This window comes from Gadus macrocephalus, chromosome 14 (genome assembly GCF_031168955.1).
Source record: "Gadus macrocephalus chromosome 14, ASM3116895v1".
NCBI lineage: Eukaryota > Metazoa > Chordata > Actinopteri > Gadiformes > Gadidae > Gadus > Gadus macrocephalus.
The window spans coordinates 25,750,597-25,775,754 of record NC_082395.1 but is presented as its reverse complement, the minus strand read 5'-3'; the positions used below and the strand labels follow the sequence as shown (position 1 = coordinate 25,775,754).

General features: G+C 49.6%; 1 protein-coding gene across 1 annotated transcript; it reads right to left on the bottom strand.

Moving 5' to 3' along the window:
* Positions 1–1,594: 1,594 nt before the first annotated feature.
* On the bottom strand, positions 1,595–8,082 carry LOC132472360 (E3 SUMO-protein ligase ZBED1-like). The gene is made up of 5 exons (XM_060071952.1): positions 7,258–8,082; positions 6,897–7,083; positions 6,426–6,726; positions 1,995–2,365; positions 1,595–1,600 (listed from the first exon to the last, which is right to left on the bottom strand). Exons 1-5 carry the CDS (start codon positions 7,785–7,787, stop codon positions 1,595–1,597), a joined length of 1,395 nt encoding a protein of 464 aa, XP_059927935.1. The 5' UTR covers positions 7,788–8,082.
* Positions 8,083–25,158: the final 17,076 nt, after the last annotated feature.

Genomic DNA, 25,158 nt, shown 5'->3' with positions numbered 1-25,158 from the left:
GACAACGCGTCTGGTGCTGAATTGAGACAGCCCTTTCGGTAATGTACCTTGAAATGGAACTGCTGTAATCGTAGGGTCCACCGGGTCAGACGGGAGCTAGTCTTTTGAATGCAATTGAATGCCCACGACAGTGCAGCATGATCAGTGTAGACGGAGAACTCCACTCCTTCTAAATAGTGCCTCCACTTTTCAACCGCCCATACCACTGCCAGGCACTCCTTTTCCGAGGTGGAATAATTGCACTCTGGACCTCGGAGTCCCCTGGAGGCATAGGCTATCACCTGCTCCCCTTCTGGTGTGTTCTGGGACAAGATGGCGCCAAGGCCCACGTCACTAGCATCTGTTAGCACCTGGAATGGTAAGGATAGATCAGGCTGTGCCAGCACTGGTGGATTCTGCAAGGCCTCCTTTAAGGCATCCAGACTGGCCTGGCATTCACTGGTCCATAGCCACTCCACTCCTTTCCTCTTGAGATGGTTAAGCGGGGCTGCAAGGTCGGCAAACCGGGGAATGAATTTATGATACCAGCCAGCCAGTCCAAGAAAGCGCTGCAGAGCCTTTAAGTCCTTGGGAGTAGGGAAGTCAGCCACAGCCTGTGTTTTAGCTGGGTCCACCTCCACCCCTCTGTCTGAGACAAGGTGGCCAAGAAACTTAAGTTCCTGTTTGAAAAAGTGGCACTTCTTCATGTTAAGGCTGAGGTTTGCTTCTTGCAGCCTTTGGAAGACTGCAGCCAGATCCTGTATGTGGTTGTGGCGGGAATGAGAGTACACAATGATGTCGTCTATGTACACAAAACACATCTTTCCTCTCAAATTCCCTAGGACCCGCTCCATTAGCCTTTGAAAGCTCGCAGCAGCATTTCGGAGACCGAACGGCATGGATTTGAACTGGAACAGCCCTAGTGATGTTATAAATGCAGTCTTAGGCTTGCTTTCTTTTGTCATTGCCATCTGCCAATATCCCGATTGCAAATCCAATGAACTGAACCAAGAGGCTCCCTCCAATGATTCAAGAATGTCGTGTATGATGGGCATTGGATATGCATCAGGCAAGGTCTTGGCATTCACTCTCCTGTAGTCTACGCAAAACCTATAGGATCCATCAGGTTTGTTGACGAGAACCACAGGTGAGGACCAGGCAGATTGTGATGGTTCGATGATGTCCTCAGCCAGCATTTTCTCCACATGTTCTTCTACTATTCTCTTCTTCAGAGGAGATACCCGATAAGCCTTGCTCCGGACAGGAACTTCATCTTGCAGGAAGATGGCATGCTACTCCACCTCAGTTTTTCCCAGCTTCCCAGAGGTAACCGTCGGCCAGTTCTCCATAAGTTGCTGAAGCCCTTCAGGCCAGTTAGAATCATGCCTGGGAGATGGGGTTTCTGTTGTAGAGGAGACCCAACACTGATGGTAAGCACCCGGAGGCAGGGCATAGTAGAGGTGTACCCCCTCTAGAGAGCTAAGACTGTTGTTGTTCCACCCAGTAGTGGTGAGAGGTTGTCGTTTAAAGGTATGATAGGTGTAGCCTCTATCTGTCTTTAGTCCATAACTGTTTTTAGCCAGATGAATGAGAACACCGGTAGTAGCTAGGAAGTCTAGGCCTAGAATCACAGGGAAAGCAAGGTGACGGTCATCCATCACGTGTACTTCAGCAGGCCATTGTTTGCCATGCCAATCGAGGCAAATAGTTTTCTTCCCCAGGGCTTGGTGTGTGGTCCCGTCTGCCATGACGAACCTCTGTCTCTCTACTGGTAGGAAGTTTTCATCTGCTGCTGTCACCTGTCGCCATAGACTCTGCTTCATCAATGTGAAAGTGCTGCCTGTGTCTACTACAGCGTCTCCCTGCATGCCTCTGATGGTAATGGGAACTAACAGTAGACCCTGTTGATCTTTATCTCTGTGTGTTTGATGTTGAACTACCGTTAATTCAGCTGCTCCATGCTTGCTCCTTTTATCTGATGTTTTTTTTTCTTGTCTATCTGAACTAGCATGCACCTTCTGCCAGTACTCCTTGGCTCCAGAGCAGTCCTTCTCCACCATAGAGCCCACCTTCACCAGTTGTGCCACGGTTGTCACCGTCCCACGGAGGCACCCCGCTATTTTAGGATTGCTATTATTCAAGATACGCCTTACAATCTCTTCTTCAGGCATGTCCTGCTTCCATTTCAGACATAAATCCTGGTAGTCATAGGCGAAATCTCGGAGGCACTGGTCTGGCTTCTGAACGGTGGTTCTCAACTTCTCCTCCACTTCACTCAAGTAATCCGTGGATAGGAAAGCTGCTAGAAAGGCTTCTCTGAATGAGATCCAATCATGTACCTGACTCTTGGTAGCTTTCCACCAACTGAGTGCTGAGCCCTTTAAAACTGAGGATAGCGCACCCATTAGCTCATGAGAAGTAATGGGTCTCATTTCTAGAAAGTTTTCACACCGTTCGATAAACCGTAAGACATCAGAGGATTCACTGCTAGGGCCAAATGTGGGAAATTCCAGGTTCACAGGAGGCTTGTGGTACATTGGAGAGGCAACAGACTTCATACGGCCAGGAGGTGTTGCAACATACTGACCAGCTTGGGTAACCATTGGGCTAGCTTGGGTCGCTATTGGGCTAGCTTGGGTAGCTATTGGGCTTACATTAGTGGAGACTGCTATAGTTCTCAGTGGTACGGGAGTGCTAGTGGGCCTTAGCCCGTGCACTTGTTTTCTCCATTGTTCATCTCTTCGAAGAAGGCAATTGTACACTGTCCTGTCCAACTTTCCTATACCATCACACAAGAGCTTTTCTAGTTGAGTCAGGTTTTCTTCCACCCACCCTCTAAAACTCAACTCCCTATTTACAGCACTTGTTACAGACTCCCTAAATTCAGCTTTTAACTGTTCCACTGGGTTTTGTAGGCTATTGATGTTATTTGCCAATTCCTCACTCTCTGTCTGTGTTTCCTGTGTAACCGTTTCTTCCCAAACAGCCCCCCTGTTATCCTCACCATTATTATCATTACTATCACCATCATCATCATCATTTTCAACATCATTTTCATTACCAACCACATCATTTTCGTCATTATCAACATCCTCCAAACCCATTCTAACCCTACCCACAGTATTTGGAACATTACCAGGAGTGCGTGGAACATCATTAGGGCTATGACCAATGTGGTGTGTAGTGCTAAGTGTACTAGTGTCATTGTCACTAATATACAATGAGCTCAGTAAATAAGATATATCTGAAGTAGATCTTCTCGTAACAAAAGGTCCTGCAGTAAAATCGGGATCACCAAATACAGGCCTTAGATTAGGCAAAGAGGTCCTTCCCTCTCTATGAGCCATATTACTAAATGTATCTCAATATTTTTTTCACAAACAACAATCAAAGTAACTCTGGTACCCGTAATGGCCACCACATGTAACACTTCGACTAATCTTTTAGCCCAATTATTACGATAGAAACGCGAGTTTCTTAATTTGAGAACCCAGCACATTGATTGTGTTCGTTTGAGACCACTTAATAATACTACAAATAACGAGGAGATAGCTCAGGGAATTACATTAACTCATATATTTTCAAACTGTTCATATCTCCATATACATTCACCAAACAACCCTCACATAAACCCACAGGCCATATACATTCACCAAACAACCCTCAAATAAACACACAGTTCATATACATTCACCAAACAACCCTCAAATAAACCCACAGTCCAGATACCCCAAAAGTCTTTTCCGCCGATGTGATCTGATAACCGCGTTAATAAGCGGCCTCCATTTGCGCGCCCCTTGCGCACACTCGCGCGTTCTCCCTCTAGTTCAAAGCAAACAAAAAAGAATATCCAAACGAAATCCCCGATGTCCCCGAACCAAACTCCGCAAGCCACGGTCTCTTACGTCCGGGGAAATTTGGCAATTTTCAAAGAAAAACAAGATGAAAAACAAGATGACCCAGAAAAACAAGATGACCCAGGTCGTAACAAAAACCTCCTTCAAAAAGTATAAATCGCTCTTACCGACGTATCCAAAGAGTCGGCAAGAGTTGTCGACTTTGTCTCAGTGGTTCTTAAAGCTTTTCCACTATTAAGCTTTCTCCGTTGGACTGGCGTTTGTTAGAGGTCCCTCTCAGACTCCCTCCATTCATTCCGCCCCCCCCATTCATTCATTTCCTTGTATTTAAAACCTCTCGAACCTCATCCCGTCAGCTGACAGGCACGTCAGCTGATTTGCGGAACACCGATCCCCGGTCAGAAAACAATAACAGTCATAAATATAAAATAAATACATATAAATATAAGGCCACAGGTACACATTAAGGTAGGAACATTACTTTAGGATCACCACATTATACCTGTTAATTCTTTACATATTGAAACCAGGTAATATTTTTACAGTGTATCCTAAAATATTAAATATGTGGCCTAGTGTCACAAGCCTAAAGTCCATTTAAATGTAATTACCGATTCCAAGCAACACAATATATATGTACAAGCAACCAAGTATTAAGACAGTATTATGTACATTTAGACTCCCGTAATACATCGCCAAAGTGTGGATTCATGTTTAACTGCTCTGACTACCTACCTCTCTCAGCCGGGGTATACGTAGACTGAGGAGAGGAGGCAGCAACGTAAAATACAACCCCTGCATTCCGCTAGGGGGAGCTCTAGCACTCCAACCAAGGCTCCCACTACCACAGCCAGCGCAAGGATCTCGCTGGCAATGGCAAGTGGGAAGCATTAACCCTGCTACATATATATAATGCATTTTGCCTAGGTGTAGCCTTCTAATATATCTAAATCCTATTAAATATTGGCAGTGTTGGGGTGGCTGGGAAATGTACTACTTACATTTACTGCTTAAATATAGGCCCATCACATGTTGAATATAGCTGTTAAATTAGGTAGAGCAGGCAAAACAGCACCATTGATTTGATTTCAATTAAACATTAGTTTACCTGTTTAAACTATATTTTTGTACTTCATCTTCATTTGCTGCCAAGTCCTCGTGGGGCAACTCGGGGTTGCGTAAATTGACACACACACACACACACACACACACACACACACACACACACACACACACACACACACACACACACACACACACACACACACACACACACACACACACACACACACACACAATTTACATATTGAATAGATAGATAGATAGATAGATAGATAGATAGATAGATAGATAGATAGATAGATAGATAGATAGATAGATAGATAGATAGATAGATAGATAGATACATTATTTTTGTCACGAACTCCAGATATACATACACAAATAAATAAATAAATAAATAATTATTAAGAATAAAATATAATATAAAATATAACATATGTATATCCATATCTATACATATACACACACATATACATATATATATCCAGATCTATGCATATACACACACATATACATATATATATATATATATACTGTGTATATATATATATACATACAACATAAATACACATACACAAAAGATAAAAGATACAACCTAAGAAAAACAAAATATACAAATAACAAATTTAAGGACAATATAAATATATATACAACACCATATATACATACATATATATACATATACACACATACATACATACATGCATACATACACATATACATATATATATATATATATATATACATTAGAGGTGGGCATAGATTAATTTTTTTAATCTAGATTAATCTAGATTAATCTTGAAATTAATCTAGATTAATCTAGATTAAAATGGCTCATTTGAATTCTGCCGAAGGCATTCATAATATGTGTGCTACCTAAATAATTAGACCAGGGGCTCATCTCCTGTTTCCAAAATGCATCACAAACTGCTAGAGAAGGCTGTTCTACTATAATTGGTGATGAAAATAAATAATGTTCAATAAGATGCACTTGTGTTTATGAACTGTTTATTCAGTTAAACATGAATTTAACACACTGCGTCCACACACACACACATTGCGTCCACACACACACACACACACATTGCGTCCACACACACACTGGGTACACACACACACACACAAATACCCAAATAGAACAGGCCCACAAATAGAACAGGCCCACAAATAGAACAGGCCCACAAATAGAACAGGCCCACACACACACACACACACTGCCAACACACACTAACAACACACACTGCCAACACTAAACACGGAGTGCGTGGGGACATTTTTGTGTCGATCATGTGGGAGTGGTGGCGGAACTTTAGGCCTACATGACAGGTCATGATGAACTTAAGAACATGAGAATCTATTTCTTCTTCTTCCACCAGTCACTCAGGCAGACCAGCTTGTTCACAGTTTCTGGTGACAAGCTAGATCTCCTCTTCTGCACAATATGGCCTGCTAAAGAAAAAAGTCTCTCGCATGGAACAGTTGTGGCAGGAGTCCCCAAGTATCTACGGGCAATGTGGGCAATCTTACCATAGACAGCAGTGTGCTCCGACCACCAATTCAGTGGACACTGATCTAAGCTGGCACTGGGCTCTACCTTGTACCTCTCCACAGTATTGTCTTCTGGTGTCTCCTCCTCTGATTCTGAGTCTGAATCCATCACTAGCAGGGCTGTTTTCTTCTTGGGTGGCTCAGGGTTCTCCTCCCCGAGTGGCTGCAGAGCAGGTTCTTCTCCCTTCACCAACTCCCTTAGCTTTGCCCACACTGGCTCCCTCTCTGCTCTGGGCAAGCACTTGAGGTCCTTAAAACGTGGATCTAGAGCAGTCGCCACCTTTGATGAACAAAAATGAATAATTATTGGTTGACGAAAATTTCACTTTCCAAATCCAACCTCCATATTTCTTCATGACTCATTCATTCATCTATTCATTGACCGATCTACTGGCTTAACAGTTTATAATGATAAAACAATGTAGTTATCTTCTGGTCAGTCTGACATACCTTAAGCCATTCCAGGTTTATTTTCTCCCTCCGCTGGTTGAGGTCCGTGGTGAAGGCAGCCTTGAATCGCACAATGTAGGCAGGATCATCATCTGAGATCTTCATCGCATGCTGGAGGTGGCACAGGGCAGGTAGAACCACAGAGCAGGATACATACTTATCCCCACCAAGGAGCTCAGTGATGTACCTACAGACAGACAGACAGACAGACAGACAGACAGACAGACAGACAGACAGACAGACAGAGCAATAAATAATTAATGACTAATTAATTTAACTCAGATTACACATTTTTAAATTTCTTAATCACATTACATTATTGGATGCCAATTCATGAACACGCTATCTTTGTAGACCATACCTGCATGGCTCCAGCTGTTTCTCGAGATTTGCCAACTTCTCATATTCAGCATTTGTTGGGAGGGCCAGATTGTGCTTCTGCTGAGACAGCGTTGTGTGCAGTGCGTCTCTGTTGCGCCTCACACGCTTGATCATCTCAAGGGTGGAATTCCACCGTGTAGGAACATCTTGCACAAGTTGCTCCTGATCTTGTCCAAGGGAGGCTTGCTGGGCATTCAGCTCGTCTGAGTTGGCCGGACTGTGTTTGAAATGTCCGACCACTTTACGGCACTTGGCCAGTGCACCATCAAAACCACCATCCCGAAGTGACATTACAATAGCTCTCTGTACAACATGCGCAACACAGGGCACATGCTCGAATGGCAGTATCCTCCCTGCTGCCACCATATTAGGAGCGCTGTCTGTCCCAATAGTGCTGATTTTGTCAGTTATCCCCCACTGATTAGCGACGTCGAGAAACTGCCTGGCACACGCTTCGGCAAAGTGACGCTCCTCTGTTTTCATCACACCTAACGGACAGACAAAGTACATCAGAATAAATTCACTAGTAGTAGTAAACAACTAGCAATTATCAAGAAGCAAACATAATGTTGTGGTGGTAATTCATGGTGTTGTGGTGATTAATAAGTAATTAAATTAAATAATGTAATTTAAAATTCAGTGTTGGGCAGTAGGGTTAGGGTTCACTACTTGTAGCTAAGCTAGTAACTAACTACAATTCTCAGTAGCTTCACTATTTCTTGAATCAAGTAACTTTTCAGTCTTTTCACTTATAATTGATTTACCTCGGGTGTACTGTGGAGTGGGCAACTGTTTTATTAGCAGGCTAGCATTGCCGGTTGACTTGCGCTAGCCTAGCACGTGCAAACTAGCCTAGCACGTGCGAACTAGCCTAGCACGTGCGAACTAGCCTAGCACGTGCAAACTCTGCAACTAGAAGGACTGAATGAAATGTGTTGAAAACTGTCTCCAATGGTAAAGAACACCAAGGCTAACTTGGGAATCAGGCCCTGTGTCCAAAATTCCTAACTACCCTTTTAACTTCTTGAAGTAGCTTGGCCACTATTTCTGGGGTATTTGTGGCTAAACACAGCGCAGTCATTTGTAGTATAGAGAATATCCCTGCAACATACTTGAACTTGTAGGCCTATCGTTGGAATTTTGAGACTTCTTATTAATCACAGATTCAATCAAAATTTGAACACACATTTGCTTGAAATTTGGTTCAACTTAAACATGTATGTTGAAATTGAATGAACTACTTTTGCTGTGTAACTTGGCTTGTTCGCCTACATTTGACTGGGTGGTAGCTTTTGTGTAGTGAAGCTTTATTTACGGTAGAGTAACTGATAGCTTAGCTCAGTACAATTTCCAAGTAGTAGTAACACTGTTAAAATTAAATAACGTAGCCTACCTAGAGCGAAGGAGATAAGTTCCCAGCTGGCATCGATGAGGTGTACAGTAACGCCGAGGTAGTTATCATTCTTGACAGATGTCCAATGGTCCCCAGTCAGTGCTACACACGTCGCCTCTACCAGCTTCTCATCTTTTGCGGCTTTCTCTGAGGCGTGCTGGTCATGTATTCTTCTCATGATAGTTCGCCTCGCAGGTAGTTTGTATGATGGGTCACCTGTGGCCGCCTGGAGAACAAGCTCGAGCCCATCATCTTCAACCACGCTGATGGGCCGGCAGCTGGTGGCAATCCACTGAGCGAGGAGCTTAGTTAGCTTTTCTGATAGAGCTGTGCTGACGGGCTTGCCTCGGTTGTACTCAAACATAGTAGTTTGACGAGCACTACTCTTCGCCGGTGCTACAGCAGTGCTTGGCCCGGCATGTTCCGCATTAGCTAAGGGATGCTTTGCGTTCAGATGGTACTTCAGACTGGAAGAACTCCTACAGTAAACGAATTCCGCATTGCACAAGGTGCAAACAACCTTGCTTTTGTCAAGGTTTCCATTGGGAAGCTTCTTAAAAATAAATTTTCCGTTTAGCAAACACGGCGGCTTCCTAGATGCATCCATGTCGTCAGCACGTCACGTTTGATGTGGTGATTTCACAGTAGGCATACACAGGTTCGAAGCATCCGTCAGCCAATCAAATCGCTTCGCCGGGTTCTTCCCGCTTCTTCCTGCTTGTTGCGATGCAAGATTACCCGCTTTCCCGCTTTCCAGTATCGTCAGAGCCCGAGTCGCGGCTCTGACGGTGGCGAACGCTCCAACAACGGACGGATCCACAATGCATTGCGCGTCCGTCCCCATTCAAAGTCAATGGGCAACGGTCAACTGACGGAGGTAGTGGGCACGGGGCGTGACTCGTTCTCGCCCCCTAGTGCAATTCGCCAAGTTTTTCACCCAACTTTGAGAATAGATTAACGGCGATATTTATTTTATCGCCGATAAAGAGTCTTGCGTTAACGCGAGCGTTAACGCCGATAACGGCCCACCACTAATATACATACATACATACATACATACACATACATACACAAAAGACAGCACTGTACAAAAAGAATTGTACAGTATTGTGCAAAAGGTGCAAGAATTATAGTCCTTGTTTGAGGTCAGAGATTACAGAGAGGGACGGTGTCTGACATTCTAAGGGAGGCGTTGTAAAGTTTAATGGCCACAGGCAGGAAAGATTTCCTGTGGCGCTCTGTGGTGCATCTGGGTGAGAGGAATCTCCTGCTGAAGGTGCTCCTCTGCAGGGCCAGTGTGTCATAGAGAGGGTGTGAGACATTGTCCAAGATGGACTGAAGCCTGGACAGCATCCTCCTCTCTGCCACGGTCGTCAGGGTGTCCAGTTCCTCCCCCACAACATCACCGGCCCTCCTAATCAGTCTTTCAAGTCTGTTGGTGTCTGCAACCCTCATCCCACTGCCCCAGCATGTGACAGCGAAGAAGATTGCACTGGCTACAACAGACTCATAAAACATCCTCAGCATCGTCCGGCAGATGTTAAAGGACCTCAGCCTCCTGAGGCAAAAGAGTCGGCTTTGGCCTTTTTTGTAGACAGCCTCGGCGTTTCTAGTCCAGTCCAACTTGTTATTAAAGTACACCCCCAGGTACTTGTATCCCTCAACAGTGTCCACTGGGACCCCCTGTATGGAAACAGGGGTCACAGCTGCTGTTTTTTCCCTCCTCAGATCCACAATGAGCTCCTTCGTCTTTGTCACGTTGAGTTGCAGGTGATTCAGCTCACTCCAAGTGACAAAGTTGTCCACAACAGTCCTGTATTCACGGTCATCCCCCTTTTCAATGCAGCCAACTATTGCTGAGTCATCAGAAAACTTCTGAAGGTGGCAGGACTCAGTGCAATAGTTAAAGTCTGAGGTGAAAAGGGTGAAGAGGAAGGGAGAGAGGACAGTCCCCTGTGGGGCCCCAGTGTTGCTGACCACCTTGTCAGACACACAGTTCTGTAGGCGTACGTACTGTGGTCTGCCCGTCAGGTAATCAACAATCCAGGACACGATGGGGGCCTCCACCTCCATCGCAGTCATCTTCTCACCCAGTAGAGCCGGACGGATGGTGTTGAAGGCACTGGAGAAGTCAAAGAACATGACTCTCACAGTGCTTGCCGGCTTGTCCAGATGAGTGTAGACTCTGTTCAGCAGGTAGATGATGCCGTCCTCAACTCCCAGGCGGGGCTGGTAGGCGAACTGTAGTGGATCAGTGAAGGGCCTGACCATAGGCCTTAGCTGCTCCAGGATGAGCCTCTCCAGGGTCTTCATGACGTAGGACGTCAGGGCCACCGGTCTGTAGTCCTGAGGGCCGTTGGGACGCGGCTTCTTAGGTACAGGAACGAGGCAGGACGTCTTCCACAGCACGGGGACCCTCTGGAGGTGCAGGCTCAGGCTGAAGACCAGACTCAGTACTCCACACAGCTGATGGGCACAGGCTTTAAGCACCCTGGGCAACACACCATCAGGGCCTGCAGCTTTGCCGGAGTGGAGTCTTGTTAGCTGTCTTCTCACCAGGTCAGGCGTGAAGGACACTGTAGAGGTGACAGTTGGGGGAGGGGTGAGGTCCTCAGGTTGTAGAGGACATGATGCAGAGCAGGGAGGAGGGGTGGAGTAGGTAGGAGTGAATTGAGGTGTCAAGGGGCAGACAAGAGGTCTGTAAGGAGAAGGAGTAGGGGGAGGTGGAGTGGCAGTAGGTGTTTGGCAGCCAGCAGAAGAGTCTTGTGGGGGAGGGGCCGCAGTATCAAACCTATTCAAAAATAGGTTCAGTTCATTGGCCCGGTCCACACAGCCCTCCAACCCCATGCCACCAGTCTTCTGGGACCCAGTGATGTTTCTCATACCACTCCACACCTCCCTCGTTTTGCTGGAGTTTATTCTCCAGCTTTCTCCTGTATCTGCCTTTTGCCTCCTTGATTGCAAGTTTGAGTACCACCTGTACTCTCCTCACCTCATCACGGTTGCCATCTCTGAACGCCCTCTTCTTTTCATTCAGGATGGCCTTAATGTCCTTGGTGATCCACGGCTTATTGTTGGCATAACAGGTAACAGTCCGTGCAGGGACATTGCAGTCCACACAGAAGTTGATATAGTCTGTGATGCACTCTGTAAGCCCATCAATGTCCTCCCCGTGGGGCTCACAGAGTGCAGGCCAGTCAGTCACCTCAAAGCAGCCCTGCAGTGCCTCATAAGCCTCCCCCGACCACCTCCTCACAGTCCTTGTGGTCGTAGGCTTCCTCTTCACCAGAGGCACATCACAGGGTTTGAGGTGAACCAGGTTATGATCTGACCTGCCCAGAGGGGGGAGAGAAGAGGAGATGTATGCATCCTTAATGTTAGCATACATCAGGTCCAGGGTCCTCTCCTCTCTGGTAGGACAGCTCACATATTGCTTGAAGGTCGGCAGAACTCTATCCAAGGTGACGTGGTTAAAGTCTCCCGAAATGATGATGAGGGCACTGGGGTGTTGAGTCTGGAGTTTGGAGATGGTGGTGTGGACGATGCTGCTGGCAGATGTTGGGTTTGCAGAGGGAGGGATGTACAGTACAACAATGATAACATGCGGGATCTCTCTAGGCAGATGGTATGGACGAAGTCCAACGGCGAGCAGTTCAGCATCCGGGCTACAGAGCTGTTCTTTAATGGTGATGTTACCAGGATTGCACCAACTGCTGTTTACAAAAACGGCAACCCCCCCTCCTTTCCGCTTACCGCTCTCAATACAATCCCGGTCAGCTCGGATGGTGTGGAAGCCATCCACGGAGACTATCTGGTCCGTAATGTCCCTGTGCAGCCATGTCTCAGTAAAACACATCAGGCTGCACTCCCGGTACTCCCGGTGGCTCCGCGTCAGCGCCGTCAGCTCGTCCATTTTGTTGCTAAGAGACCGCACATTTCCCATAACAACCGAGGGGAGACACGGCTTAAATCTTCTCCTATCCATAAGCCCTTCCCGTCTCGACCCTCCTCTCATCCCACGACATTGTTTCCCTCCTCTGCATCCCCGGTTAGCTTTCCTCCAGAGTTCAGGTGGGATATCAGCTGGTCTGTCCACTATGCCGGTCGGCATTAGCGCAAACAGCTGTTCCCCGGAGTAAACAAAGGCAGCTTGTTGCTGCGGCATAAAAAACAATCACTAAAAAAGCACTAAAACACTCAAAAGCAGCCTCGTTAGAGAAGGTAGGACTTCACCGGGTTAGAAGTGAAACAAACAAGAACGAACAAAAGTAATAAAAGTTAAGAAAGTTAAAAAAAGCGAACTCAAAGGCTGGAGCAACGTAACCGGCAGCCTGCAGCTTTCGCGCACGCGCACGAACCATCATTCCATAAGTGGAAGATATTAAACTTTCCTCTTATTTTATTTTACTAATTTATTTTACTCACGCATTGACTTGTTCAGCTATTTACTGCCAAGCTCTCTCTCGCGCTCTCGCTGCCGCGGCGGAATTGCTTTTTGGGTAACTGTTCGGCATGCGCGTTCATTAGAATTTCCAATTCCGTGGGGGAAAAGTAAGTGGATCTACGCTTTTGGTCCATGTTTGATCATGTTATCAGAAATCCATTGATGATGGCTCTTTATAGTCAACAGGCACGCCCTCAACCCAGAGTGAACATACTCAGAGTGTCACGCAGCGTCCTGCTACGCGGTCCACTACCTCCACCTAGTGGCCACTTGGCGCCGGTGGTTCTTCTCCTTCCACACCTGTGTGCTGTCAGCTCATCACCAGTTCCTACTTCAGTCGGAGATCTCCTGCCAGTCAGTATCGGTCCAACCAGCATTCTCGAGCTTTCCTACAGTCTGTCCCCGTGGTAACACTCTCCTTCCTTTCCCAGTACTCTCCGGTCGCCGAACTCCTGCTTGCCTGACTACCCGCCTGCCATCGCCCTGCTTGCCCATTACCGAACCCCTGCCTGCCTGACTACCCGCCTGCCTTCGTCCTGCTTGCCCGTTATCGAACCCCTGCCTGTCGGACTCTCCTTCTGGTTCCTGATCCCCCGCCTGTTCTGACGCTCCTTCTGGTTCCTGACTCCCCGCCTGTCTGACGCTTCTACATTCCAATAAACCCCGTTCCCTTTTACCTCGTCTCTGCCTGTGTCTGCGCTTGGGTCTCCACGTTCCGTACCCCTTAACAGTACGAACTGGCCTAAACATGGACCCAGCGGACGCAGAGTCACTCCGCCAGATGATCTCCCGTCAAGGAACTCTCCTGGGTCAGCACGACCAGGTCCTGCAGGAGATTACCTCCAACCTTCGTGAGCTGGCCGGGGCTGTACACTCACAGCGCGCCGTCTCGCCTGATCCATCCGTCGCTGTTCCGGGTCCATCGGCTTCGTCCCGGGAGCCGTACATTCCTGCCCCAGAACGCTACGAGGGGGACCTGGGATCCTGCCGGTCCTTCCTTCTCCAGTGTTCGTTGGTCTTCGAACTGCAGCCTCTGACCTACCCCACCGGCAAGTCACGGGTCGCCTACCTCATCGGTTCCCTGCGAGACGAGGCGCTCGCTTGGGCTACGGCCGTGTGGCAACGTGGTTCCGCGGTTTGCAGCGACTATTCCGCCTTTACCGTGGAGATGCGGATGGTTTTCGATCACCCGGTCCGGGGAAAGGAGGCGTCTCAGCGCCTTCTGCATCTCCGCCAGGGATCCCGCAGCGTCGCCTCCTTCGCTGTTGAGTTCCGCACCCTGGCGGCTGAGAGCGGCTGGAACGGGGAAGCCCTGCAGGGGGTTTTCCTAAACGCTCTATCTGACGACATCAAGGACCAGCTGACTTCCCGGGAGGAATCCGCGGATCTGGATGAGCTGATCGCCCTCTCCATTCGGTTCGACAATCGGTTGAGCGAACGCCGCAGGGAGAGAGGGTCACGCCCAGTCTCGCACAGGTCCGAGCCGCCTGCAACATCTCGGCCCTCCGCTTCGTTCTCCGCTCCACCCCGCCGCGAGCGGGGGCACTCCCCCGAAGATCGCTGTTCTGACCCCGAGAACATCCTGCCCCCCGCTTGTCTGATCGCTACACTTACCTGGGAGATTGAGTCTGCGGTGCGCCGGGCACAGAGTCAGCAGCCAGACCCCGGTACCGGTCCTCCGAATCGCTTGTTCGTTCCGGACGCCGTACGGTCCAGGGTTCTGCTCTGGGCTCATTCCTCCAGGCTTACTTGCCACCCAGGAATCACCCGCACACTGGACTTCATCCGCCGGCGTTTTTGGTGGTCGTCCATGGATGCGGACATCCGCGCGTTCATTGCAGCATGCGCAACCTGCGCCCGGAATAAGACGTCTACTCGTTCCCGCTCCGGTCTGCTGCGACCTCTACCCATTCCGAGTCGACCGTGGTCTCACATCGTCCTGGACTTCGTCACCGGTCTGCCCACGTCCGAGGGTAACACCACCATCCTCACAGTGATAGACCGCTTCTCCAAGGGCGCACACTTCATCGCGCTCCCCAAGCTCCCCTCTTCAAGAGAGACCGCGGACCTCCTGGTCCAGCACGTTTTCCGCCTTCACGGCATTCCGGTGGACATCGTCTCGGACAGAGGTCCTCAGTTCACCTCTCAGGTGTGGCGCGCGTTCTGCGCTGCGCTAGGGGCCACACCCAGCCTTTCCTCCGGATTCCACCCCCAGTCCAACGGACAGTCAGAGCGGGTCAACCAGGAGATGGAGGCAGCGCTCCGCTGTATCTCTCACGCTAACCCCTCATCCTGGAACTCTCAGCTCCCCTGGGTCGAGTACGCCCACAACACGCTGGTCAACGCATCCTCCGGTTTATCCCCGTTCATGGCCTCGCTGGGTTATCAACCAACCCTGTTCCCCGAGCTGGAGGAGGAGATTTCAGTCCCGTCTGTCCAGGCCCACATGCGCAGGTGCCGGCGTACTTGGAAGCGTACACGCGCTGCGCTGGTCCGCGCATCCTCCCGCTCCCAACTACAGGCCAATAGGCGCCGCCTTCCTGCACCCCAGTACGCTCCCGGACAGAGGGTTTGGCTTCGGGCGAAGGATCTTCCCTTGAAGGGAATTTCTCCTAAAATCTCCCCCCGGTTCATTGGACCTTTTGAGATTGAGGCTATCATCAAGCCCTGTGCCGTTCGTCTCCGACTTCCCCCATCCCTCCGTATACATCCGACCTTCCATGTGTCCCAGGTCAAGCCCGTCTCCTCCAGCCCGTTGTCTCCCCCTGCCCCGCCCCCACCTCCACCCCGGGTTATTGACAACCATCCGGCGTGGACGGTCCGTCGCCTCCTGGAGGTTCGGCGCCGCGGGCGGGGGCATCAGTACCTCGTCGACTGGGAGGGGTACGGTCCCGAGGAGCGCTCTTGGGTTCCCCGGAAGAGTATTCTGGATGCCTCGCTCGTCCGGGACTTCCACCGAGATCATCCGTCTGGTGTTGAGCGTCCGCCGAGAGGCGTCCGCCGAGAGGCGTCCGTAGAGGGGGGGGTACTGTCACGCAGCGTCCTGCTACTCGGTTCACTACCTCCACCTAGTGGCTACTTGGCGCCGGTGGTTCTTCTCCTTCCACACCTGTGTGCTGTCAGCTCATCACCAGTTCCTACTTCAGTCGGAGATCTCCTGCCAGTCGGCGCCAGTTCGTCGTTACTCCTGCACAGTCAGTATCGGTCCAACCAGCATTCTCGAGCTTTCCTACAGTCTGTCCCCGTGGTAACACTCTCCTTCCTTTCCCAGTACTCTCCGGTCGCCGAACTCCTGCTTGCCTGACTACCCGCCTGCCATCGCCCTGCTTGCCCATTACCGAACCCCTGCCTGCCTGACTACCCGTCTGCCTTCGCCCTGCTTGCCCGTTATCGAACCCCTGCCTGTCGGACTCTCCTTCTGGTTCCTGATCCCCCGCCTGTTCTGACGCTCTTTCTGGTTCCTGACTCCCCGCCTGTCTGACGCTTCTACATTCCAATAAACCCTGTTCCCTTTTACCTCGTCTCTGCCTGTGTCTGCGCTTGGGTCTCCACGTTCCGTACCCCTTAACACAGAGTTGATTAACCCAACGCTGATCACCTGTTCTGAAACCGAAAACCCAGAGTTGCTTTTCAACCCTGAACTCTGAGTCAACCAACTCAGAGCGCAGGATTAAACTCAGAGTATGTTAAACCAGCTACCTGAAACAGGCCTCAGGTCTCTCCCGCATCAGCGCCGATGGTTGTAGCGACAACAGCTGATCTCGGGTGTAAACAATAGATACGCCGCATTGTTGCGCCCCAACGGAGACGCGATCGGGAAAAATTGTCCAAAGAATGAGACACACGGCCAAAAAACACGAAAAAAAGTTCCCAAACATAGTTGGCTAAGGTTAGTTCAACTTACTGAAGAAAAAAAACGGTAATAGAAAACAATAAATATGAAACAAATAGCTAAAAGTGAAGAAAAGAGAGAGAGCAACTGTTGCTCGCTGCCGCTCGACACAGCGCCATGGTAACCGTAACAAGGATTCATTCAAGGAACAAGTAAACCATAATAAGGATATATCCATATGTGGTAAATATGGGTTCACCAACGGTCCAGAGGGAAACGGGGGAAGATACGGGCGATAGTTCACATAGACGACTAGTTATTATGAACCTATTAACAACTATTCTATTAATTTCATCCAAATAATTTTAGGTGTATTAACTTTGCTCATTCTCAACGGTAAATGGCAAATGACCCCGCGGAGGACGGGTGGGGGTGAATCCCTATTGGGTCTATGGGTCCGATCACTCAGGTGGGTGTGGGTCGGGGGTATTGATTAGAATACAGGCAAAGTCTTTTTGTGGAAGTAGTGACTCCAGCCGACGACAACATGTTGACCTGCCGTAAGTAGTTCTTTGACCGTTGCTATATTTCGGATATCATGACTATGACAATGTGCATCTGTTGTCTATATCTGACTGATGAATAGTATCTCAATAGTGATATTCTGAGATGTCGATGAGGCTGTGAAACAACCTCCGCTACGATCACGTATGTTTTTATTTCACAGCGTTTTACTCTCACTCTATTATTATTACCATGTTTAGCATTGCTATCCCACTATTATCATTAGTAGTAGTTTAAGTGTATAGAAAAAACGGCTAAAACGAATTTCTGTTATGTGGTAGGTCTGTCTGATGCGGGGTCTCGGAATAAGCATTGAACAGCTGCTGGTGGTCTGAACAACGTGGGACTGGGGCCAGCAGTTGTAAGCTATTAAAACATGTATAAAGAATACATGTCTATTCTTTGTGTCTCATCACTATCACTACATAGAAAACCGGATGGGTTTCTTTGGGGGCAACAACTATGGCTGTGAATATTGATACAAGAGCAATGCGCACCCTGCTGTGCCATAACTTTACATTCCTCTGTATTGTATGTCTACAGTTTATGTTGTTAGGTGTAATGATCATGACAAGCGGCGTATCTAGGGGAGTTAGGAATAGAGTACAAGATTAATAGTCCTTGAATATTTCAAAGATGCGATATGGGATCTATTGTGTGCGTGTGTGTGTGTGTTTGTGTGACATTACCTGTATGCCTACTCAAATAAGAATAACACATTCACAAAATATTGTATTTGTTGACAGTATATAGTGTTAGTTTGCAGTTGTTTGTGTATACAGGGACTCTGGTGGAATCCATCATCACTTGCAACATCACTTCCTGGTACGGCTTCCTCACAAACGCAAGCAAAAGCAGACTTAATAGATTAACTAAGCAAGCTAATAGGAATACACCAGAAAGCGCTGGAGGATCTGTATATCCAGGCAGTGGGAAGGAAGACCAACTCCATCCTCTTAGATCCCTCCCACCCACTCCATCCTTGTTTTGATCTACTTCCTTCTGGCAGAAGATTCAGAATGCCTTTGGCCAGGAAAGCTATCTACAAAAAATCATTCATCCCCATAGCTATACACACACAGAACACTCATTCCTCAAAGAACTCACACAAATAACACACACACACACACACACACACACACACACACACACACACACACACACACACACACACACACACACACACACACACACACACACCTCCAAGCCTTCAGTCAAAAGACAATTTTCTAGTATGGCAACATACTAGACAATAAAGCTTTTTGAATCTTTGAATCTTGAATCTATTTATTAAGGAATCAACTACGGTCTGCCGCTAAATCTGGCTGTCTCTCATACCAGAGGGGCACAGCCTCACGGGATAATGGATGTGAAAAAGGTAATATATGATGAACCGAAGGAAAAGGTACCGCATGACACAAGATAAAGACTATGCTTAACAAGAATATAATAATCATTACCCTGCACCCATTTATTTTTAACTGTAAGCTAACTATTTTCATACAATGCCATTGTTTTGGCACAAAGTATCTAATTTCACAGATCTGGTCTGGTCTGGTCTGAAGTTATTTTGAAAATGTAATTGCATTCAGACGTCATAATCCATTTCTTCCATCACATTATATTACTTTACTTACTTACATAGTAAGTTTCTTCCATAGGCCAAATAGCTGCACTGCCATCAATTTTCCTGCAGGTTCGGGAAGGAAGATCCGTATGATGTTGTATGCAATAAGGCGGGGACTATGTACGAATTACTTCAGACATGCGATAGGTTTAAAGAAAAGGCTTCCAAAAACCAAGGCAAAGATCTTGTTATTTTAACATCTCATAAAATAGCTATTAGTATGCATTTTCCATGCCACAAAATTACAGAGATTGGCACTGAAACCCTCGTAATTAGGTACATCAGTGCAGGAAGGAACCAGACAACCAGCACAAGCAGTAAGGACAAAAAGGAATATCGTGGAGAGATGGTAATATTTGACGTGAAAACAACTGGCGATACTAACATTCTTACTAAGTTTATGCATAATTTGGGGCTGAGAAAGTTGAGAGAAGTGCTGGAGCAAGATGGACGTTTTAGTGACGAGGTATTACAAAGCAATTATTCTCTGCAGTACACAAAGAATGGTATACGTACGGAAATGTCCACCTATGCAGATTATCTAGATGGTAGATGTTTCAAGATAACAAGAGGTCACTGCTTAAAAACGCAGTGATAGTTGAACGTCCGTGCGTGGTTTACAACATACTTAGGATCTTTCATGATAACGCCACACTTACTTATGGATATTAGCTATAAGGCTATCACCCGTAATGATAAAGAAGTGGTACGAGTTTTGTACAGATTATGTTTTGGTTCATTGTTTTTTTTTTTATTGGTTTATTATTTGTATGCATTATATGTTGGTGTCATCACACTCTTTTGCAATGATGATTTGTATATTAATGTGTTAATAAAGAATGTCATATATCGTTTGTTAAATGTTGAATGCTTAATGGGTTGTTGTTTTTTTGTCACAAAGTATCCATCCCATCAGAGGGGGTGCAAGCAGGGTGGTAAACTGGATGTGGTACACAATATGTTTGACCCTAGGCTTCAACAACCGTTCAGCATGGTAGTAGCAGCAGGATCATCAAACACCAGCAAAACCTACTTTGTCAAAACAGTTATTGAAAATATGATAGTCTATTTTCAGAAAAGATTGACAATATTGCATATATTTATTCATTTTGGCCCCCCTATATGCCGAAAAGGTTAAAATGAGATGCATTAACGTTGTGGAAGGGGTCCTTAAATCTCTGGGCGATGATTCAATCTTACCATCCAATACTAGATATCTGCTCATTATTGATGACTTGCTGAATGACGCTTGCAATGATTTAGAGGTTCAGCATGTTTTCTTTTTACTAAATATGTACACCATCGTAACCTCAGTTGTATGTATTTGGTACAGAATTTATTTATGCAAGGTAAAACCAGCCAAACAATAAGCTCAAATACAAATTACATGGTTTTGTTTAAATTTCAGATTTGTTGATAGTCAGACAGATGTTTCTGTGTAGGTCAAAGTATTTTCTAGACTCCTTTAAGAAAGCTATTAGTATACCGTATGGATATCTGCGTGTAGACTTTGAAACCACGACCCCAGACAATATGAGAACAGCAATTTTATCAGACCGAAATATTGTCTACCCCCCAGTTAGCAAAGTGAATAGCCGTAGTCCATGATGTAGTGCATTAGCAGAAATCTAGACATACCCAATCTAGGGGTAAGGGGAGTGAGAGTTTGAGTCTGTGAACGTTAATGTGTTAAAACACAGAGTTACGTATGTAACTCCGGTTCTATGAATCCTGAATGCATTAAGCACTGGATTTATCCGTCTCGCGCATGCGCAGTTCGAGTACCTATACCAACAAGGTCACATGTGACCCTCGTGACACCGGATGGGCTATATAGCCCGGTGTCGACAGAGGATCTGTTCCCAGAATCTTCTCGCGAACCACGAGACTTCTGAGTGACCTGTAACTCTGGCGGTCATCCAGGATTCATAGAACCGGAGTTACATACGTAACTCTGCGTTCTATTTCATCCTTACTGACCGCCAGAGGCGGTGCATTAAGCACTGGATGGCCAATACCAACAGCGTCACGAAGAATCAAAGCGTTCACCCTACTGACCAGAGACAGCAGAGCTTGGCCTCAGGACCACGCCCATTGGATGGGGAGTGGCAACGTTGACCCGGTAAAACCTGGAGAATGTGCTAGGCGACGCCAATGACGCCGCGGCACAGATGGTCCCCAGGGGCACCCCTCTCAGGGCAGCCCATGATATTGAGACGGATTGGTTGAGTGACACCTCACTCTGGATGGCGGGGGGCGGCCACTGGCCCCGTAGGCGTGCATTATGGTCTCCACAATCCAGCGGGACAGCCTCTGCTTAGTTAAAGCACGACCCCTGTTAGGGCCACCATGGCAAACACCATGGCAAACACCACGCCAGTCGGCTGCTCCGACTGGCGAATACCGGCGGTAGCAGAAATATAAGCCCTTAGGGCCCGCACCGGGCACAGCAGCTCAGACCCACCCTCCCCAGATGGGGGGTCAAAGCGTGCCAACTGGATGGGCTGGTTAAGGTGATTGTGTGGAAGCACCTTTGGCAGGAACGCAACATTCGGCCATAGAGTGACACCCGAGCCATCAGAGTTCCACCTCAGGCATGTATCACTCACTGATAGGGCATGCAACTCCCCGACCCGCTTGGCAGAGGTTATGGCGAGTAAAAAGGCAGCCTTCATGGACAGCCACTTCAACCCCCCTTGACCCAAAGGCTCGAAGGGAGGCGATGACAAGGCTTCCAGCACCAGAGGCAGGTCCCATGCTGGAGACCTCATGGCTGTAGGGGGACGCAGCCTCAAAGCCCCTCTGAGAAAGAGGGACACTAACCTGTGGCATCCTACCGTGGCGCTGTCAACCCTATCATGTAGGGAGGAGATAGCAGCGACATAGACCCTCAAGGTAGAGTGCGCCCGGCCACTATCCAGGAGGAACTGCAGGAATTCCAGCACGGTGGACACAGGGCAATGCACTGGGTCCACGGCCCTAGCCGCACACCAGTTGGAGAACAGCTTCCATTTGTTACTGTACTGTAACCTGGTCGACGGTGCCCTGGCACTCATGACATTACCCCTGACAGCCGCAGTGCACTCCCTCAGCAGTGGGTCGGGCCCTGCAGTGGCCAAGCCCAGAGCTGTAGGCGAGAGGGGTCGGGATGCCAGATCTGACCCCCCAGCTGGGACAGGAGATCCCTCCTGTCGGGGAGGCGCCATGGGGAGCTGCAGCAGAGCCTGAGCAGCAGTGGATACCAGAGCCTCCCCGGCCAAAAGGGGGCCACCAGAAGAAGCCGGTGGTCCTGCAAAAGGACCCTCTGGAGTATCGGTAGGACCAGAGGCAATGGTGGGTACGCATAGAGAGGCCTGTCCGGCCAATCGTGCGCCAGCGCGTCCTGCCCAGGAGAACCAGAGGGGGCAATGCGCCAACTCCTCCGAGGCAAAGAGGTCCTACTCTGCCCTGCCGAAGAGGCCCCACATTGACTTCACCACCTCTGGGTGAAGCCGCCATTCCCCCGGTGGAGGCTTTCGTCGGGAGAGGAAGTCTGCCGCCCGATTCTGGGCCCCCGGCAAATAGACTGCCCGTAGGCTGGCCAGACGGGGAGAAGCCCAAGTCAATAGGCTCTGGGATACCCGGAGAAGCCGTGCCGACCTGGTGCCCCCCTGGTGGTTCACCTGGGAAACCGTGGCCATGTTGTCCGACCGGACCAGGACATGCCGGTCTGTCAAATGGGGCAGAAAGCTGGCCAGTGCCAGCTGCACAGCCCGGAGTTCCAGCACATTAATGTGTTATGCAACGTCCCGGCCAGACCACCGTCCCTGCGCAGTCCTGCCCTGCCACACTGCGCCCCATCCCGAGAGGCAGGCGTCGGTTGTCACCAACTCCCGGCGTGCCGGAATTGCGCCCATGGCCACGCCTGCCTCCAGATACGCCCTCTCTCTCCATGGAGCCAGAGAGACGAAACACTGCAGGGTCACCTTGACCCTCCTCTGCCTGTGCCACTTGGCATCTAGGTGCAGGCTGTTCAGCCACATTTGGAGTGGGCGCAGGGACAGTAAGCCCAGAGGCACCACAGCTGAAGCAGCTGCCAGCTTGCCCAAAAGCTGAAGAAACTGAATAAAAAGCAGCCTCCTGCCGGCTCTGAAGAGGGGAAGGAGGCGGAGGATGTCGTTCACGCGTCGAGGTGAAAGGTAGGCCTTCATGGCGACCGAGTCCAGGACCAACCCCAGATAGGTAACCCGTTGGGAAGGGTCCAGGCAACTCTTCGATCTGTTCACCGTCAAGCACAGCCGGGCGACGTGCGACAGCAGGCGGGCCGTGTCCTGGGCCACCTGGGACCTGGAGGACGCACAGACCAGCCAGTCGTCCAGATACGGCAGGACCTTCCTGCCCTGCGTCTGCAGGGGTGCGAGGGCTGCCGCCACAATCCTGGTGAAAACCCTCAGGGAGAGGGAAAGCCCGAAGGGAAGTACGCTGAACTGGTAATGCCGGCCCCGATAGGCAAACCTCAGGAACCGCCTGTGGTGTGGCGCAACCGGCACATGAAAATAGGCTTCCTTCAGGTCTATGGTCGTGAACCACTCCCCCCTGGCAACTACCCTCAGGGTGTCCGCCGAGGTGAGCATGTGGAATGGTAAAACTTTTAAAAACGTGTTCAGGCCCCTTAGGTCTAGAATGGGCCGGAATCCGCCGTCTTTCTTGGGTACCAGAAAGTACGCAGAGTAGAACCCCCCGGGTTGTAACTGAGGGTCCATTGGCTCGATCGCACCCTTGGCCAGGAGGGCGGATAGCTCCTGGGCCAGAGCTGCGGCCTTCGTCGGGTCGCAGACGACTGTCATCTTGACCCGGCCGAAGGCTTGGGGCCGGGGTCGGAACTGTAATACATACCCCCGGGTTAAGGTGGAAACCACCCAGGGGTCTATAGTACAGGCAGCCCAGTAACTGATCTGCTGCTGGGAAAAACGGCCGACGACCGGCCCCGTGGTCCTAGCGCCTGGCCCCCCGGCCTCTGTCGGCTCTGGAGGGGTACCGGTGAGGCTCCACGGCCTGAGGCTGCCCGGGCTGCTGGGCGGGCCGCCGAGACCTACGTAGGTAGGCCCTCATCTCTCGCTGGGTAAGAGCGTGGCTGGGAGCGGCCCCGGGGGGCAGCCGGGGGGGCAGCCGGGGGGGCAGCCGGGGGGGCTCTAGGCCTGCCAGGAGCGGCACACTCCTGTGAAGACCCGACAACTGCAGGTTGGTTTGCCTAGCTTGGGCAGCTCAGCAATGGCGGGCTCAACGGGTGGCATGCGACCCAGCCCATACTGCGCTGGATCCCGCATGGCAGCCAAGGCCCGAGCACTGGAAGAAGGACGGGGGAGAGCCTTGGCATCCTTCCAGCAGACGTGTAGCTCCTTTAAGTACTCCTCCGAAGGAGGGACAGAGAAAGGGGCTGTGGCAGGGCTGCGCCTGAAAAAGGCGCTAGGCTGAGCCACGTCTGCCTGAGGAGCATCGAGCCCCAGGCGAGCCAGGGCCGTACGGATGACGGTCCCCATGGGGTTACCCTCTGTGCTGTGCCCAGAGCTCTGAGCAGAGGAGAGGGAGGCCTCCCCAAAAATGTTCGAGGCTTCCTCCCCTGTGACACCCTCACTGAAGAGGTTAGCTGATGCCGCCAGCGACAGGACATCGTCCGTGCTCGGCACATCCCCCAAGGAAGGTTCAGGCTGGATGCCAGCCACCGCGCCACCCGCCCCAGGTTGCAGGGTCAGGAGGAGTTCCTGTATCCTCACCATGTCGGACGACAAGCAATCCACCTTGGATGCTAGCTCGTCCCTAGCCCTTTTCCTGGGGGGGGGGCACTGCTCTACCCCGACGCCAGGAACGGCCGGGCTGAGCTGGAGGAAGTGGCGCCATTAATGGAAGGTTGACGAATGTCGGATGTTCCAACGCTTGGAGCCGCAGTGCATGGAGGCCCTCTCGGTAAGGCCCTCCCTCAAATGCTCGAAGCCGAGGCAAGAGGGGCAGCAATCATGGCCATCGTCAGGCTCAAGGAGGGCC